The sequence below is a fragment of the Pelophylax lessonae genome, assembly GCF_965119305.1.
Source record: "Pelophylax lessonae genome assembly, chromosome: 4".
NCBI lineage: Eukaryota > Metazoa > Chordata > Amphibia > Anura > Ranidae > Pelophylax > Pelophylax lessonae.
The window spans coordinates 131,280,081-131,298,892 of NC_138771.1; the positions used below are offsets into that span (position 1 = coordinate 131,280,081).

The following is an 18,812-nucleotide window of genomic DNA, read 5'->3' on the forward strand; positions in this document are numbered from 1 at the left end:
GAGTAGCTATCTGATTCGATGCTGGCATCCCATGTTAGTGTGGCAGCCATCTTTGGTCAGGCAGAGTCTGTTTAACTACGCTGTCGTTTTCCTATATGACGGGTGGGATCTCCTCTCATTCTGGGCCGATGTCATATGATGGGGTGCACAGTGCAGCGATCACAGTCGCGCCGTGTTCCTAGGACATGGCGCAACCCTGATCCCGGTAAAGAGCCGATCTTTAGAGCCAATGATGCTGCTCTTTAGAGCCGATTCTGCGGCTCTTTACCCATTTGATCAGCTGTGTGCAATCACAGCCGGTCACATGTAAACACAGAAGTGCCGTTTTTTGGCTCTCCTCGCCTCTCACACACTGAGAAGAGCCGATCAGTGACATCTCCTTACAGGGGAGACCTTTACAGGTAACCAGTGCCCTGATTATCAGTGCAGCCCCAGTCAGTACCCATCAATGACACCAGTCAGTGCCCATCAGTGACACCAATCAGTGCCCATCAGTGATGCCAGTCTGTGCTGTCTTTTAGTGCTTATCAGTGCTGCCCCTCAGTGCCACCCATCATTGCTGCCCATCAGTGCCGCCCATTAGTGCCCATCAGTGCCGCTTATCCATGCCACCTATCATTGCCATAAGTGCTACCTTTTTAGTGCCTATAAGTGCCACCTATCAGTGCCCATTAGTGCCACCTATAAGTGCTCATCAGTGCCACATATCGGTGAGTCGCCATCAGTGCCGCATATTAGTGCCACCTACCAGAGCCCATCAGTGCAACATATTAGTGCCTCTTCATCAGTGCCACCTAATCAGTGCCCTTCAGTGCTGCCTCATCAGTGCCCTTCAGTACCGCCTCATCAGTGCCCATAAGTGATGCCTCATCAGTGCAGGCTATTACTGCCCATCAGTGCAGCCTCATCAGGGCATATCAGTGAAGTAGAAAAATTACTTATTTACAAAATTTACCGACAGAACAAACAAAAAATAAAAACCCAGCAGTGATTAAATACCACCAAAAGAAAGCTCTACTTGTGTGAACATTATAAAAATGTATTTTGGGTACGGTGTTACATGACCAGGCAATCATCATTCAAAGTGAAAATTGGCAGGGAAAGTGTTTAGTGTCAGTGAGAGGTTCCAAAGGAGTAGGGACTATGCATGGACACGCCATCCTATCTGGAATCCTTCACCCTTGGGTACCAGGCCACATTCCACTCCTCAAAACAGAAGCTGTCGTCACACCTGAGGCCTACTTCTACTGTTACGTTGTTGTTACATGCTATGAATGCTCATTGTTAGGTTGCCTCACCGCAGTTCCTGTTCTGTAGTGCCAAACTTCATTTACAATATATTCCTGTTTCTCTGCACTGGGACTGTGTGTTTTCTGCCTCCGTACCATGCTACCTATCCCCAGGTGGAAAATTGTTGGCTGAACAGGGACTGCATCCCATTAGATCCTATCAGAAAACAAAAATAATACTAAATGGGTGGTGTTCAGTATTTCAATTCTCTTTACAAAGCTCATATTTTTTTGAAATTTAAAAAAATACTTTTTTTATTTGTCTTATGTTGCAGTGTTTAATAGCCTTTTTTCATTGTAATCTCTAATTATTATATCCTCGGACATTTTTTGGCACTACCATGTTTTATGCCAACATACAAAATGTGGGCAATGTGCCATATACAAAAGAAAGCTGTTCACCCTGATTTTATGTATATACAGTGAAGACTCCCTATCCTCATGTATGCTCACCATATCCTTATAAGCAGTTCCGCAGCAGGAAAATCACATTTGTCTACATGACCTTTTTCTCTATTTGTATATTACATTATGGTGCAGTTTACATGTACAAAGCATTTCCTAGTTTCCTGATGCCCTTTGTCACCATCTTTTTACTCGTTTCATGTTTTCTTTGCCCTTTTTTTCCTCCACCCTCCCCCACCTATGCTATTCAATTCTCTCCCTAGCACAGCGGTCGTCTCATAGGCCCGAAGCCTTAAAAACATTTCCTTCAACAGCAGCTAATCCACACAGAAAATTGTTTGTGTGGTGCTGCTAATGGGATATAGCTGCCCCTCCTTGTCTTCTCAAGGGGTTCAGTTGGCATTAATATTTCATCATGTTGGTCCACAGCATGCAGATCACATGGCAAGGACCCCAATCCAATACCTCCCCCACTCATTTGTCAGTCTCAACCTGATGATTGACAGCATGGACAAAAATAGAAGAAATGCATGATTTGCTGTTATAAAAATGAATGCTTACATGCGATAAAAAATTAGAAAAGGCAAGATAGGAAAATACCACTTCATTGCATGCCTGGCCATAAATGTTTGAAAAATCGTATGACCAATAATTGTTCATTTTTGATGATCACTAAAGTGTGAAACAATAACAGTCATATCTTAAAATGTAAGCAAAACACGGCATGAAATAACTTATAAATGTGTGATTTACAGAATGAGCAGCATTGATGAGAAGACACAAAGTCCAGCACAAAGTGTATCACATGTTGCCCTCACTTCAACTAACCACCCTGTGTGGGGGGAGACCCTAACTATGACAGTAAAGGAGGAAGAGGCAGACCAAGAAGGTACCCATCTATGCTCCTTCCTGACGTTGTTTATTTCAAAATCACTATTTTTCAGAAATGTAATTATTCTAGTAACTTTAAGGGCAGTCTACATGGAAGTGTTTTTTAGTTATTGGTGAATCTTGATGGGTTCAGCCCATGGATTTTTGGATAGTTGAAAAGTAAGCTTGTAAGCAGGTGTTGGGCTGTGGTTTGTCCTCCAGGCTGAAGGTGGTGCTGTTTCACTGTCTGAGACTGGCCGGAACTTGATTGGGACCAAGATATCCCTTATTATGGGCTTCAGGCAGTTTCCTTTTGGGGGAGACCGGTGTCTGTGCGAGAGTAGGTCAAGGACAGATCCTGCTGGGTAGGAAGAGAGTAGGAGCAGCATTAGGGAAAGGTACCTGATGAGAAGGGAAAGGACAGGTTTCTCCTTACAGGGCATCTCTTCTGCCAGCTTCTTGGAATGGTCTATTTAGGCAGAGGGGCTGTACAGTGTAGTAAAGTGTATTACACTTTTGCAGCCAAACTGGGATAACACCTACCTTATATTTGCTATATGTCCCCATTCACATAGCACAACTTAAAAGAAAATATTTAAAAATATCACTTTTTTAGGTGTTTTTTTCTGGAACGTCCAGCAAGGAAAATCCCACTTAGTTCTCTTTGTTAAGATGGGGCTGGGAAGCTGTGTTTGTCATAGCTAACACTATCTGTACTGCATAGCCAGATCTTCATTATTAAATAGATTTGAAGACTCAGTCCTAACAAAGAGTTAAGGGTTTTAGAGGCTGGGCTTTTTGCAATGTATGTTAATGAGGACAGACTAAAGGGCCGTACACACTTGATGAAAATCGGACGAAATATCCTCCGATTTTTCTCTCTCATGCTCACGTTCACAACCGTTTTTTGTAGAAAGTGCATAAATGTTCACAAAATTTCTCGTCCGATTTTTTTTTTTTTTTGGGACATTTGTTCCTAGACTTCTGGGTCGTCAGCAACTTCAGATCATGCGCGGCATTTCGTATCCGATTTTTCACGGACGTACTGCATACACATTAAACGAAAATTGGTTGTCTGGGGACGGACGATAAAAATTTTGGTGTTTGTCCCTCCGTTTTTTTTTGTTGAAAATGTTGGGATCGGCTGCTGAAGGTTGTGTACACACTAGCTGAAAATCCAACGATTTTACCTCGGGCGGGAATTTTTGGCAGATTTTCTACTAGTGTGTACCCCACTTTAGGACAGACTCACTCTGACATTTTTCTTGTAATAAGCCATGACACCTTCTATTATGTTCTTTTATAAATATATAACTATATTATCAATCTGTTCTAAAATCTTATAAGGCTTTACTATTAGTATGTCCACCAGCATCAAGTGTGTTACTACAAAAACAAGCAAAAAATGGAGCCATTTCAGATAAGGAGTTGCAGACTATACATTTAAGACAAGGATATCTAAAATGTTGATCAAATGTAAACAAATAAAATGTTATTTAAAGGTGAAGTGGGGCCAAAGCTCTTGTGGCCCTACTTCTCCTCTGGGTCACAGGATTGCCTTTCATTCTGCACTCCTGTGACCCACAAGAAAAATATTAGGGCCTAAAGGGCTAAAGCCCATTGTTGGCTGACATCACTCAGCTGGTACAGGCTCTGGATCGACCCCCAGCTGCAATGTATCACAGTGCTGAGGGGCTGAGCCAGCTGCTCCCACCCCCTTCACAGCCCGGCTTTCCAGTAAGCTCTCGAGGGGCAGAGCAGAGAGCTGGTGTCTGATGGTTACCGTCTCACTGAAGACCGAGAGCTGAGCATTCTGCGGTCTTTGATTGTTTAGTTCTCAGTGCAGAGGAGGCAGGGGACAGATGCAGCATTGTACCGATGATGCATCCACCTGGATGAGTATGTATGGTTTTTTTTTTTTAATACCACTCTTCTCTTTTGAATAGATTGTTCCTGTGATCACATACTGTAAATATATATATATATATATATAATATTTATCGTTTTTTATGTAGATCTTATACTGACTGTGGCTGATAATCCTTCCCAAGAATTTCTCCTTGACTACCGACTGCCTATACATATGCTGCAACCTTTCCACCCATATCATCTATGTCTGGTGCAGGTACTACAGGAGTGTGAGATTATCTGCAGTTACATATTCAGACCTAGTCTAAAATCCCCGATTACACACACAAAAAAAAAAAACAGATCAAAAGGTTCCAAAATTAAAATACTTTCAAGAGTACTTGTTATTTATGCTCTAAAATACATCAAAAGGATGATTGCTTCACAAGAAATAAAAATTTATTTTACATGACAAAAAGTCAGTCAAATGTTTTGGGGCCTCCAAACTCTTGTTTTTCTCAGGGCTTGAATACTGGTACTGGTAATAGATGCAAAGAGATACTGGGCAATATGGAATGCCTAAAATGGAAGCCACAGCACACAGGTTGATTTACTAAAACCGGAGAGGGAAAAACCTGGTGCAGCTGAAGCTGCTGCCTGTTCACTTCCAGGATTTACAGATACACAAAGCACACAGACGCATATACACCTACACATATATAAAGACACTCACACACGCTCACACACATATACAGACAGGCAGACACACTCACACCACTGCTTGCCTGCACAATTCTCCTCTCTTTCGATGAATACACATGGATCTCTGCAGTCTCCTCCTATCTCCACCCTTATGCTCTGCAGCTCTCCTTGGCTCTCCTATGACTCATCCCTCCTCCACCCCCCTGCTGGCAAACTCCCACGAGAATGAGAGAGAGAGCTGTGCATTATATCATTAGCCTAGGCTAATACAATGAATAAATAGTATTGCTCATTAATCGCACATAGTACATATATATATACACTAAGACATATTGCCACACCAGCATGTTGTGGGTGTTATAAATTGACCTAGACTTCGCTGTCAAGATGCATTGATAAATAATGGTTGTATGAACAAGTAATATAACAGATAGTGATAATTGCGTAGCATCGAAAAGGTCTCTACGTGTTTCGTGGGTTCTTTCCACTCATCAGGAGCCGATGCAGGGTAAATAGGCTTGTACCTGCAATAAAGTATATTTGTAGTCTAGTATTAAATGCAAAAAACAAGGGGGGGGGAAGTAAAAAGGGGGAGGGAGGAGCCTCCCCTGGTTACTCACAGGTCAGCTAAAGGTTCCAAATGAGGTGCTGGAGGCCGAAGACATAGTGGGGGACTCATCTCCGGGAGCTGTGGCAGTGGCCAGCGGCATGAAACCAACACAAACAAGGGTGGATAGACTGCCATGGGAGTGGGATCCCCATTAAAAATCAAAAATGGTGCTGAATGTGCCTAAAAGGACATTCTGTGGAGAGTAATAAAATATATATCAATGTAAATAATGCACATCTGATGATATATAGTGAGGACTGAAGCCCAAAAGCAAGGTGTCAGAAGGAGTAGACCCAGGTGAGAAATAAAAGTAGATAGTGACATGAAATGGAAACATATAGCTCTCACCAAAGGAATGAATGATATGAGAAAACCACCAAGAGACCAGTGAAAACAAAACAGCCAGAGTGAACAATGTAATCAAGTGATACCTGAATCCTGGGTGAGAGAGCATGATCCAAACAGGTGTGTAGTATAGCAGAGCAAGAAGCAGGAAGTGAATGCTTCACCTGGAAGTGATATTTGTAGTGAGGTCATGCCACTAAACCACTCCCAACGCCACGCTATTGGTGTGCTTGGCAAGGGGGGCGGCAACAGTTCCCAAGCAGCCATCTTTACTTGGCACCAAGGAGCGCTCCCCCCCCCCCCCCCCACACTACACAACATAGCACGCAGATGGCAAAGAGTACGCCAGCGCCAAAAGTGGTGCCATGCGCACAAGGTGAAGGCGAGGCGTCGATGCACATCGAGAGCCCACCAGTCCCCCCGCGCAAAAGTAAAGCGGAGGGGGGAAAAAGGAAGGCCCCAGGTGGGCATCGCAGCTCCCGGATATATGCGAAAACCCCAAAGTCTCCAGCAATCAGTCTCACCTGGAAGAAACAGCCAATGCAAGCAACTGCCACAGCTCCCGGAGATGAGTCCCCCACTATGTCTTCGGCCTCCAGCACCTCATTTGTAACCTTTACAAGCAGGATAAGAGTTGGCGCATCACACATACCTATATAGCATCAAGGGGTATGCAGTTCATGTATAGTCATTAGTCTGGTGTAGTTGATGGCTGAAATAGATTACACTCAGGGCCAGCTCAGCTGCAGAGAGAAGTCAGCTCTGAAAGTGAAAATAAAAACAAAAAGCAGAGCGCCTCTAAGTGTTATCAGTTTAATTAAAAGGGTAATGCAGGTACAGGAAAACTGCTCACATTTAAAACAGTATAAAATAGCTCATCTGTTAGGTGGTCTGCAGGAACACAGGGGTCCACGGCTGGATGTTAATAGCTCCAAGAGGTGGTGCAGGGGATGGTGAAGGAGGGAGATGTCTGGAGAGCCAAGAGACCAGATAGTAGGATGGTCAGCAGCTTCAGGAAGGTGTTCTGTTCCTCAGGGAGACACCTGGTGAGCCGAGAGACCGTTAGGTAGGATGGCTGTCGGCTTCAGAAGGGCACCCTGCTCCTCAGTACATCCGGTGCCAACAGATAGGGGAGCCCAGCGTGACAGATCCAGCAGCCAAACGCACAACGCGTTTCCGAGCGTGCGCAGTAGCCTCACAGGGCGTGCGTGCTCCTTTCTCAAGTGCAGTGGCATGACACAGAAGAGCTGAACAAGTTTATAGGAAGCCAGCACTCAAGCTGAGTGGATACAGATGGATTTAAAGTGGCCATCGTAAATGGGCTGGACAGTGGGACCCCAATACTTAAAGCGGCAATAAGAAAATAAACACAAGGGAAAAAAAAAAAAAAAATCGCATACAAATAAAATCGCATTAAAAAAAATAAATAAATGGTTATTTAACAAGGTAAAAAGACATACATCGGCTCTAATCATAATATGGTGTTAACATCTAGCTCTTCGTTTAAACCCTTGGGTGAAAGTGAATCCAGGGTATAGATCCAAAATGTCTCTCGTTGGCATAATTTGGCAAATCGTTCGGCCTCAGATGAAAGTTTGGGGATAGACTCTATTACCCAAACCTCCAATTTTTTCTTAAAAAGGAATACTACCATACACCTTATTTCTATCACCTTCAATAAATAGTATTGCTCATTAATCGCACATAGTACATATATACACACACTAAGACATATCGCCACACCAGCATGTTGTGGGTGTTATAAATTGACCTAGACTTCGTTGTCAAGATGCATTAATAAATAATGGTTGTATGAACAAGTAATATAACAGATAGTGATAATTGTGTAGCATCGAAAAGGGCTCTACGCGTTTCGTGGGTCCTTTCCACTCATCAGGAGCCGATGCAGGGTAAATAGGCTTGTACCTGCAATAAAGTATATTTGTAGTCTAGTATTAAATGCAAAAAACAAGGGGGGGGGAGTAAAAAGGGGGAGGGAGGAGCCTCCCCTGGTTACTCACAGGTCAGCTAAAGGTTCCAAACTAAAATAAAAACAAAAAGCAGAGCGCCTCTAAGTGTTATCAGTTTAATTAAAAGGGTAATGCAGGTACAGGAAAACTGCTCACTAGGTGGTCTGCAGGAACACAGGGGTCCACGGCTGGATGTTAATAGCTCCAAGAGGTGGTGCAGGGGATGGTGAAGGAGGGAGATGTCTGGAGAGCCAAGAGACCAGATAGTAGGATGGTCAGCAGCTTCAGGAAGGTGTTCTGTTCCTCAGGGAGACACCTGGTGAGCCGAGAGACCGTTAGGTAGGATGGCTGTCGGCTTCAGAAGGGCGCCCTGCTCCTCAGTACATCCGGTGCCAACAGATAGGGGAGCCCAGCGTGACAGATCCAGCAGCCAAACGCACTAATGACTCAATATGTGTATATGTACCAATAAACGTTTTTTACATTGATTTTCTACATCACGTTATAGCTGTGTGCTTCATTCAAAGTCCCAAACCTCCCTCCTCTTTTATTACAACTAGATCTCTACAACTAAGCCCTATTCTGTTAAACTCATTAGTCTGTGAGCAGGGCAGCTTGTATTGCCCCCAGCACCTGGGTTTCAGTGGCAGTGGAGAGCAGCAGCTTGAAGCAGAGCATATTTAAGTCCAAAGGATACTGGGCAATAGTTGAAAATCAAGTGGATAATGTGGTGGTGTATTTGAGTGCCAGTCTGATATGCAGACTGGACTCATTCAAGTTCTTGTGGCACTCCCATCCATTTGTACTTTTGACTACTCCAGGGACCCTCTGGGACACCCTAGTTGACAGAGAAGTGCCTCTAAACATTAGACTCTAATTTTAAGATTTGATCACTTTCGGCTTTAGTGCTCCATCAAGGCTTTTACTATTTGTATTCATGCTTAGCAGAGATACAAGTTTATTGGCTAGCAACAATTCCAAAAGGATATTCTTTGTAGTGGTTCTGAACTTAATTACATAATGAGACCGCCTATGATATCAGATATTTTCAACACACCCCTGGCATATGTCATAGTAGTTCTCAAAGTCTGTACACTGTTTATAGTGTTCTCTGTGTTCACCTATTCTTTTCTATTTTTTGTAGTTTTTTAAAATACACCTTCATAGAAGGCATAATAATGGCAAAAAATGTAAACAGGTAGAGGTGTCCTTTCACCTTTCCCAATACTCTTACCGCTAGATGAGAATTTATGCTGTAGGGCAATTAAAATGTTATCCCTTTCATGTGGTAAGATGGACGTTCTTTACATGCTCATAAGCACAAAATGATTAATTCCCTACTGATAAATAAATTATTCAAAATCTCATGTATGATTTCTGTGATCCTGATATGTTATATTCACTTCTCAGCCACATGATCAGGGTGCCGGTGAATGCCATCTTTTTGTCAGCATTGAACGCAGAAGTAGCTCTATAGCTCAGCAGAGAGGGTTCACTTATAGCGCTTTACAGGTAAGTTTAACAGGTCAAAACCATTCTGTGTATTGTGATTTACTCTATATATAAAACCTCTTTGGTTTCCCCACTAGGTTCTTCTTGTCGGGATAGAGTCTCCACTTCAGGGACATTCTCAATCTCTTTTGGCAGTAGCACGAATTGTTCCCAACTACAAAGATTACAGGTATTGATATACATATATATACAGATATTGTACATGGTACATCACATATGCAAACATTCCAATTCCCTTTTTCACTGTCTATATCTGCCATACTCAGAGTATTGTGGCACTATAGTGATCTTCCAGAGGTTGCCAGGAGTCCCTTGAGCTGTGGCTGAATGCCCTCCTATCTGATGCTGCCTGCATGCCTCTGGATCCAAAACCAGCATCATTATGACACCACTGATCTTTTTAGCTATTATTAAGAGTGGCATTATGACCACCACTGTAAAGGGATATTCTTCCCACTGGCCACCAATGTATAGGGCATGCTTTCCACTGACCTTTGAAAAATTTATTTTGACAGGGATTCCCCGAGACCTGAAAATTAATTCAAGGATTCCTTAGGGTTTAAAGTTTGAGAAATGCTGGTCTAGGTAAATAAGGAAAATAAAAGCATCATAAAGGTAAAATGTGTTGTCCTGACAAAACCAGATATGGGAATATTTATATAGTCTCAAGTCTACAAAGCTCAGTTATTCCATCAAATATTGCCTATATTCTACAAGTGAAATGTTAATCTCATATAAGCAATTCAAGTATAGGATTTAGACCTGAAGCCTTTAAAAGTCCCTGTAGGAAAGCAGAGAAAAATCAAGTATTTAACATGTTTACCTGCATTAAACAACCAATAGGTAGAGATTATAAATGATACCTCTAGAAAATAGGGGACTTTCAAGAAAGTGGCGTCATCATTGAGGTGAGCATATACACAAAAGTTTTCTTTCAAAAGGAAAAATTTTATTTATATAAACATGATAAAAGTAGTCTTCAAATAGACATAAAAACATATACAGTATACAGCTAAGGGGCAGCACAGCTCAGACTGTAGTGCATTAACATTGATATCCGTAGGTATACACAGGTCCAACGCATTTCGCAAAACACTTTCTCTGCTTCTTCAGGGAACTTGATTATGCATCTACATTATTGTAAATTTCAAAAATAGAAAACAACATATTATACACCATAACTACTTAAGTGTCTCATATGTGCACTTGCCATATAAATAACAAAAGAAGGTTTAAATCTGTGCTAATCAAAATCATCCACATTATATTGTTTATGTCTCCAGACAGCATGGCATAACCCCGGTCATATGACGACCAACTGACACCTGGTAATATACCAGGGTCAGGTCTGAAGGACACTGGACCATATCTAGCACATTCAAAATAGGCCACAATTATATCTTGACAGCTGAAAGAATCAGAGTAGAGCTATGCGTGGAACACCCGCACCTCAACACAATCACCAAATCAATTGTCACAACCAGAGAGAGTCCCTCACATATCCCACAACCAGGCACACCAACAAACAAACCCACACCAATACAGGCATCCCACCCCAACATATGTCACCGCAATTCACACCATCCTCCACACGACAGGAACATACTTCGCCCATCGTACCATAGATAACAACAGGCAAACTTATCAACCACAACACACCATCCAACCCACATCCCAACACATCATCACCACACATACAAAACACCACCACCTCATCAACAAACAACCACATTCATACAAAAGGCCACTAACAGTCCATTCTGCCCTCACCCCAAACACGTAATTCCAAGCAACTGATATCAACCACCGAAAATTACAAAACAAACACAATGGCGCACCGGCCTAGTGCATTATCCTTTGAAAGATTTATTTAAATAAAAGGTATAAGAATACTCACAAACGAGTTCTTGATAAAAGCAAGATCGAGATCCAAGGGTGTACCGTCAATTGAAGCTGTAAAGGCTTATGCGTTTTGAGGCTTAGCCTCTTCCTCAGAGGCTCTGAGGAAGAGGCTACCAAGAACTCGTTTGTGACGAAGAACTCGTTTGTGAGTATTTTTATACCTTTTATTTAAATAAATCTTTCAAAGGATAATGCACTAGGCTGGTGCGCCCTTGTGTTTTTTTTTGTCATTTTCAGTGGTCCCAGACTACCCTGGTCTTGTAAGGGGCTGCAAGGCTGAAGTTAACCAGAGTTGCCATGTCATTAGTTCTCAACAGCTGCAAGACTGAGGTGGATAGAGGAATACACCACTCAGAGCGCAAGGGATAGGGTCTTTGCACCAACGTTTTGTTAGTGACATCAACCACCACCAATTTATCACCCCCTTTAGAGAACCCCAGCACAACCTTCCGACCCTCTTCCAAACATCCCAACAACAACCCCTAGAACACATCCAGTCAACCTGGCCAGCCAGAGTCCAAATTCTCCCCCTCGCCAAGAACATCACACACCCGCCAGCCTCCAGCGTACATCCAAGTAGTAGTGTTACACTAGTAATTATGGCCTAAAGTATAGCTACAGCCTGTGGTCCTGTGTAAATCACTGTGGGATGGCGTGACATGAGAGGCTACCACACCGCATCGTGCCCCATTTCCTGCTGCTCCCACACTAAATACGGTCTCACCAGAAATTACAGGGCTGCACGTCGGCCCCTATGTCACATCTGGTGAGGGCGCCAAGGTCGGTGCGCATGCACGTGGCACCCGACACAGCCTTAGGACGGATACACCCAACAATTTCACTACAAATTCTGCTGGTGGCCAGCTGGATCTGTCCTGTTCCTGAAGGAAAGTGGAGACTACTTCCACTCCCTTATGATGTGGTATAGATGAATATAATACCTCAATATCAATGGCCATTAGCAGTGCTCCCTCAGGGATGGTAAGCCCCTCAACTGCCGTCAAAAGCTCCAATGTATCTTTGAGGTATGAAGGTAATCTAAGTAAATGTGGTCTGAGCTGGCTATCAACAAATCTGCTAGCAAACTCAGTCTGACAGCCAATTCCTGACCTGATGGAATTGCCATAAGGTTACACAACTGCCCAGAGGTGGTATTCTGTAGATCACAGTCAGTCAGGGATAAACTGGTTCACAGCCATTATCTCCCCTTGGAGAACTCTGAGGAAGCTGTGGGAGGGGTAGGCATCTTTCGGTGTGGGGAATGTGATCAATTTCCATGGGTCAGAGAGGGGAATATATTCCCACTTCCTAGGGGGGGGCAGGTTGACTGGATGTGTTTTAGGGGTTGTTGTTGGGATGTTTGGAGGGGGGTCAAAAGTTTGTCCTCGGGGGTCCTCTGATGGGGGTTATGTAGTGGTGGTGGTTGATGTCAGTTGCTTGGAAATACGTGTTTGGGGTGGGGGGAGGATGGACTGTTAGTGACCTTGTGTATATAGGAGGTTTGGTTTGGAGCCTTATTGTGGAGAGAGTAAATTAGTTTTTTTGTTGATGAGGTGGTGGTGTGTTGTATGTGTGGTAATGACATGTGTTGGGGTGTGGGTTGGGTGGTTTTGGTGGATGGTGTGTTGTGGTTGATGGGTTTGCCTGTTGTTGTCTGTGGTAGGAGAAGTGTGTTCCTGTCATGTGGAGGATGGTGTGCATTGCGGTGAGATATGTTGGTGTGGGATGCATGTATTGGCGCTGGCTTGTTTGTGTGCCTGGTTGGGGGGCAATGTGAGGGATCGTCTGGTTGTGACGATTGATTTGGTGATTGTGCTGCAGGGAGTGGATGTTCCACGTATAGCTCTACTCTGATTCTTTGAAATAATTTTTACTTCAGCAGTCCGGATATAATTGTTGCCTATTTTGAATGTGCTAGATGCGGTCCAGTGTCCTTCAGACCTGACCCTGGTATGCTACCAGATGTCAGTTGGTTGTCATATGGCCAGGGTTACATTTTTTTTTTTTTTATTTAAATACATTTTTTTTTTTATTGGGAATGTTATATAGCAGAAATAAAAATATATAGTTTGTTGGTGATCAAATACCACCAAAAGAAAGCTCTATTTGTGGGGGAAAAAAGACATCAATTTTATTTGGGTACGTATGACTGCGCAGTTGTCAGTTAACCACTTGCCGACCGCCGCACGACTATCTACGTCGGCGGTCAGCCCCTCACAGGCAAACTAACGTAGGGCTACGTTGCTTGCTTGTGAGGGTCTAGGGAGCGAGCGCGCGCCCCCGGGGGCGCGCTCCCGCTCCCGCGTGGTCACGGACCCCCCCGCGCGTGTGACCAGCGGACCCGATGTCCGCCGGTCACTCGGCGATCGGCGGGGGAGAGGGAGAATGTCAGGCAGCTTGTGTAAACAAACTGCCTGTCATTCTCCTCGCTGCAAAGACACTGATAAAACGGATCTGGTATGTAGATCCGTTGATCAGTGTCCTTACAGCTAGAGCCACAGCCAATCACAGTAGAAACCACGCCCCTAGGGACACACACAGCCCCTCCCTTCCAAATAAAGTTAACCCCTTCACTACCAGTGTATTTTTACAGTAACAGTGCATATGTATAGCACTGATTACTGTAGAAATGTCACTGGTAACCCCAAAAGTGTCAAAAATGTCAGTCAAGGGTCCGATCTGTCCGCCGCAATGTCGCAGTACCGCAAAAAAAATCGCAGATCGCCGCCATTACGCGTTAAAAAAAAAAAACAACAAAAATGACAAAAATCTTTCCCTTTGTTAGTAAACGCGATAACTTTTGCGCAAACCAATCAAAATACGCTTTTTGCGATTTTTTTTTACCAAACATAGGTAGCATAAAACAAATTGGCCGAAAATTTTTAAAAATTTAGATTTTTACATTTTTTTTGGGGGAATTTCATATAAAAAAATGTGAAAAATATTGCTATTTTTGCAAAATTGACGCTCTTTTTTTGTTTATAGCGCGTGATCAAAAAATCGCACAGGTGATCAAATACCACCAAAAGAAAGCTCTGTTTATGGGAAAAAAAGGACGTCAAATTCGTTTAGGTACAGCGTCGCACGACCGCGCAATTGTGCGTTAAATTCACGCAGTGCCGAATCGCAAAATACCCCCTGGTCGGAATGGGGGTAAAATCTTCCGGGGCTTAAGTGGTTAAAGTAATGTAGGGCTGTATCGCAAATAATTACCTAACCATTAAGGGGGGAAACCTTCCGGCCCAGAAGTGGTTAAGGAGGGAGTAAATCCATTAGGATTGCGAAAACAGATCTGTCTGTCATTTGAAGTAACAGGTAATGGTTTTCGGGACCAATGGGAAAGTAACCTAACCCAATGCTCCATGAAAATTATGGAAATGTTGAGAGATAAATATAAACAAGATATGATAGATTTGGATAAAGAGATTGATGTTACATGTTCTATTGGTAAGGATTTGCTTCAAACCCCAGATTTCAGAAGAAAGGAACAGGACTTAATGCAACATTTAGAAAGCTACAACAAACACCTGGTAGTTAGAAAGGACCAAAAGTTTTATAAGGACAAATTGGCCTTTACGGATGGATATGCATAAAGATAGCAAAAAGGATCTGGATCTAGGAAAATGAGATCACAAAGATATAATTTAGGATATGAGGAACAGTTACAGTATATTGATCTGAATCTGACTCATCTATGTTCTCATCTATTTACTCTCAGAAATCAAACACAACAACACAGAAAGGAAAATCTGGAAGAGGGCGTTCACGGAAATGTGGTAATGGTGAAGGGTATGACTCACAAGGCAATAGTAACAAAAAACGTATTGTCTCACCTCAAAATCCTCCAGTAAATTCAACTAAAAAAGTTGCAATAGAAAATTTGCGAAGCACACGCGGTGAACAGGTGATGGGACCCACACAAATATCTCTAATTAAGGACTATCACTTCTAATACACATTGGGAACTGGGTGCAGTTTCGAAAACATGTCAGGGATCACAGTCTATCAATTTGACTGGATCCCCTTTAGGCCACCAGCTTTGTCTCCACATGCACAAATATCACTATGAGACAAATAAATGGGAACATTAATGGGTGCATAATCAAGCACATGTAGAATCTGTATCCTTGGATGTAAATTGGGTCTAAGCTTTTGTCCCCTAGAAAAGTTAAATAATTTTTAATTAGTGAAGGACTTGCACTTATATTCGAGGAATTTAACCTTTAAATATATTTTTGATAAGGAACGGGGAACAGCTGGAACCCGCGTTGAGGACAGATATAAAGATTTTAGGGCTCAGGATTTTCGTACAATAAAAATATTGATCCAACTGCTGGATGAAAAAGCAAACTGGGGTGCATTGGGAGTCTAGATCCTCCTTCTCCAGTGACAAGGACTCTGACTCCCAATCAAGTCCCCCTAAATTCAGGACTAAATCCCAGAAATTCTCTAAACTTCAAAAATGCCCAGCAGTAAGGGCTTTTCTCAAACAAACAGTAAATGAAATTGAAAATCTATCTTTAAGAGCTGATCCTACCCCCAACGTTACACACTACCAACATAGGGCTTTGGACGACCTTGTCTGAAATGACCGGATTGTCATTAAGCCCTCCGATAAGGGGGGCAATATTACAGTAATGGACAGTAATTATTATGAAGATATCTGCTTAAGAATTCTATCAAATTCGGAATAGTATAGTGTAGTATCGCAAGATCTAATTAATGCCTTGGGAATACAGTTTAAATCCTTGATATGTGATGTATATCATTCACATATATATGACAGGAATCTTTTTGAGTATTTGAATGTAAAATGGCCTGTAACTCCTACCTTCAATGCCCGTCCGAAGGTGCATAAATGTCTAGAAAAACCTCCTGGCTGTCCCCTCATGTCAAGAATTGGGTGTCAGACTGAGATGGCTAGCAGATTTGTTGATAGCCAACTCAGACCACATGTACTTAGATTACCTTCATATCTCAAAGATTCATTGGAGCTTTTAAAGGTTGTGGAGGGCTTACCATCCCTGAGGGAGCATGGCTAGTGGACATTGATATACAGGCATTATATGTATCTATACCACACCATAAGGGAGTGGAAATAGTTTCCTCTTTCCTGTCGGAACAGGACAGATCCAGCTGGTCACTAGCAGAGTTTGTAGTGAAATTGTTGAACCATATTCTCACATCCAATATATTTGTGTTTAATGGGACAACTTACCTCCAGCTACAGGGGGTTCGATGGTGACATGCTGGGCCCCATCTTATGCCAACCTGTATCTGGGGGGTTGGGAGAGATCCCTATTTTTAGACGACGCTGCATCGATCTATCTGCACCACATTTTATTGTGGTGTTGCTACATTGACGATGTGCTGGTCGTCTGAATGGGGACTGCAATTGATCTGACACAATTTATGTCGTTTATATCTCACAATGACTATAACCTCAAATTTACCAAGCAGTTTGACACCCATAGCATTCCTTTCTTGGTTGTGTGAATATATCTACAATCAAATGGTTCTCTATATGCTACCTTATACCGAAAGGAGACGGCAGGAAACACAATACTGCATTCAACCAGTGCTCACCCTTGTTCCCTGGTTCGCAGTATTCCCTATAGCCAATATTTGAGGTTACAAAGGAACTGTGCCAGGGAAGATGATTTTGAATGGGAAGAAAAAGCTCTACATAATCGACTACGTAATCAGGGATATAGTAAAAAGATATTAAACAAAGCCTACCATAAAGCCAAACTTAATCAAAGAGAAGATCTGATCTTTGCACCCAAAATTCTGGAAAAAAAAAACGATACTGCTAAAGTGAATACAAGGTTTAGTGCCCCACCAGTTATGTAGTCATTTACAAACATCATTAATTGTTATAAAAAAAACCGAACTGTTCTGTGTGATGCTTATCACCAGATCACAATGTAAAGTGTAATTTTAACAATGGTAACAAAGACAGCATTTGTAACTATATAAGGCCTGTGCAGTTTTTCTTCCCTGCTATAGGTGGCGCTGTTTAGTTGGCCTCTGTGCAGAAGAAAATAGAGGTTGAGCAGAGCTTTGTTCCTCTGAAGCCTCCATAGGTGTCATCAGGGGAGCGCCCATCCAATTTGACTCTGCTGCACTGAATGACCTCAATGGTCATCGTTAGCGAGAGCAATGCTAATAAATAGCACTGCCCCACTGCTGTTGGCGTGCATTTGTGACTTGGATAGTGTGGGGACAGGAATCCTACTGCCTAAGGACAGTGCAGTTAGCACTAGGGAGAGGTTCTGGTCAGGTAGGAATAGTCCAGGGATACAATGCCTAGCTCTGCTATCCGGGAACTCTAGAAGGATCTTCCTATCTGGTTACTGCCTGCACCGCTGTTGTGCCTATCAGTCATACCCTTCATCAGATACTGTTTTGGTAACGTAGCCTATCAAATTGTCCTCTCAAGTACAAAGATTGTGTTAATTGTGCTGATATACCTGGGTTGCCTGTAATACTGAGGCTTTGTTGCCAAAAATTTTGGAATTGTAAGTGAGCAGCTTGCCGCTGTCTTTCACATGTCAATTGTTATTTTTTCTTTACACAATAATAATTGTGCCAACGTCCTTGGTCTCTGTGTGCCTTTAATCCATCTCGGGTACAAATCAACTAGCCCTGCCTACAGGGTTCTAACCTTTCTCCATATTAGAAGAATGGTCATAAAGCCAGTTTTGGGTAACCTTGTAGAAGTTTCACTTCCCTTCCTGTTCTGTCTGACAGCTATCAAATAGAAGTTAAAAAAATAAGTTAGAAAAACAAAGAAAAGCTTTATAAACAAAAAAAAGGTTCATAATATCCTTCCAACCCGTACCTTGTTTTTCACCTGCAGAAGATGTGCATTGATCATGGTGTCACTTGTTGCCCCAGTCATATTTTTTATCAGAAGTTTTTCTTTGTGTTTAAATGTGAGGCATGGTGCATGGCACCACATGGGTTAATTCATGACTTTTGACTGTAGTCTAAGAACTGACACTTGCTTTGAAGAAACTATATGTAGCAAGTTTTCCAGGCCTATGGCCTGATGTGGGCCTGACAGGTCGCCCCAGTGTAACCGGGGGCTAAAGGTCCCCAGGATCAGTGGGAAGAGCCTCAGGCTTGAAAGCCAGGGGTCCGGGGGGCCCTCCATGGTTTCTTGCACCGGGGCCCTGAAGGTTCTAGTTACGCCTCTGGTAGCAGCACTGAAAATGTGAAAAGCATGGCTTGTATTAGAACCTAATAAGACCTTTTTGCAGTGCAGATATGCTGACAGTAAAGATGTTTAGAGTAGGAGAGAGCAAGGTGAGCAGAGGGGCAACCTCATCAGTATCCTGCTGTTGCTATACTGTC

The 18,812-nt window shown here is 42.8% G+C and overlaps 1 protein-coding gene across 1 annotated transcript in view; it reads left to right on the forward strand.

The window, feature by feature from the left end:
- CCDC33 (coiled-coil domain containing 33) overlaps nucleotides 1-18,812 on the forward strand; it is a gene marked incomplete at its 5' end in the record, with an annotated part of 191,281 nt that overhangs the window by 47,572 nt on the left and 124,897 nt on the right. Inside the window, 4 exons of the mRNA XM_082254937.1 lie at nucleotides 2,450-2,583; nucleotides 4,580-4,689; nucleotides 9,450-9,551; nucleotides 9,629-9,720. Coding sequence (XP_082111063.1) covers nucleotides 2,450-2,583; nucleotides 4,580-4,689; nucleotides 9,450-9,551; nucleotides 9,629-9,720 — 438 coding nt within the window. The remainder of the gene's footprint in view (nucleotides 1-2,449; nucleotides 2,584-4,579; nucleotides 4,690-9,449; nucleotides 9,552-9,628; nucleotides 9,721-18,812) is intronic.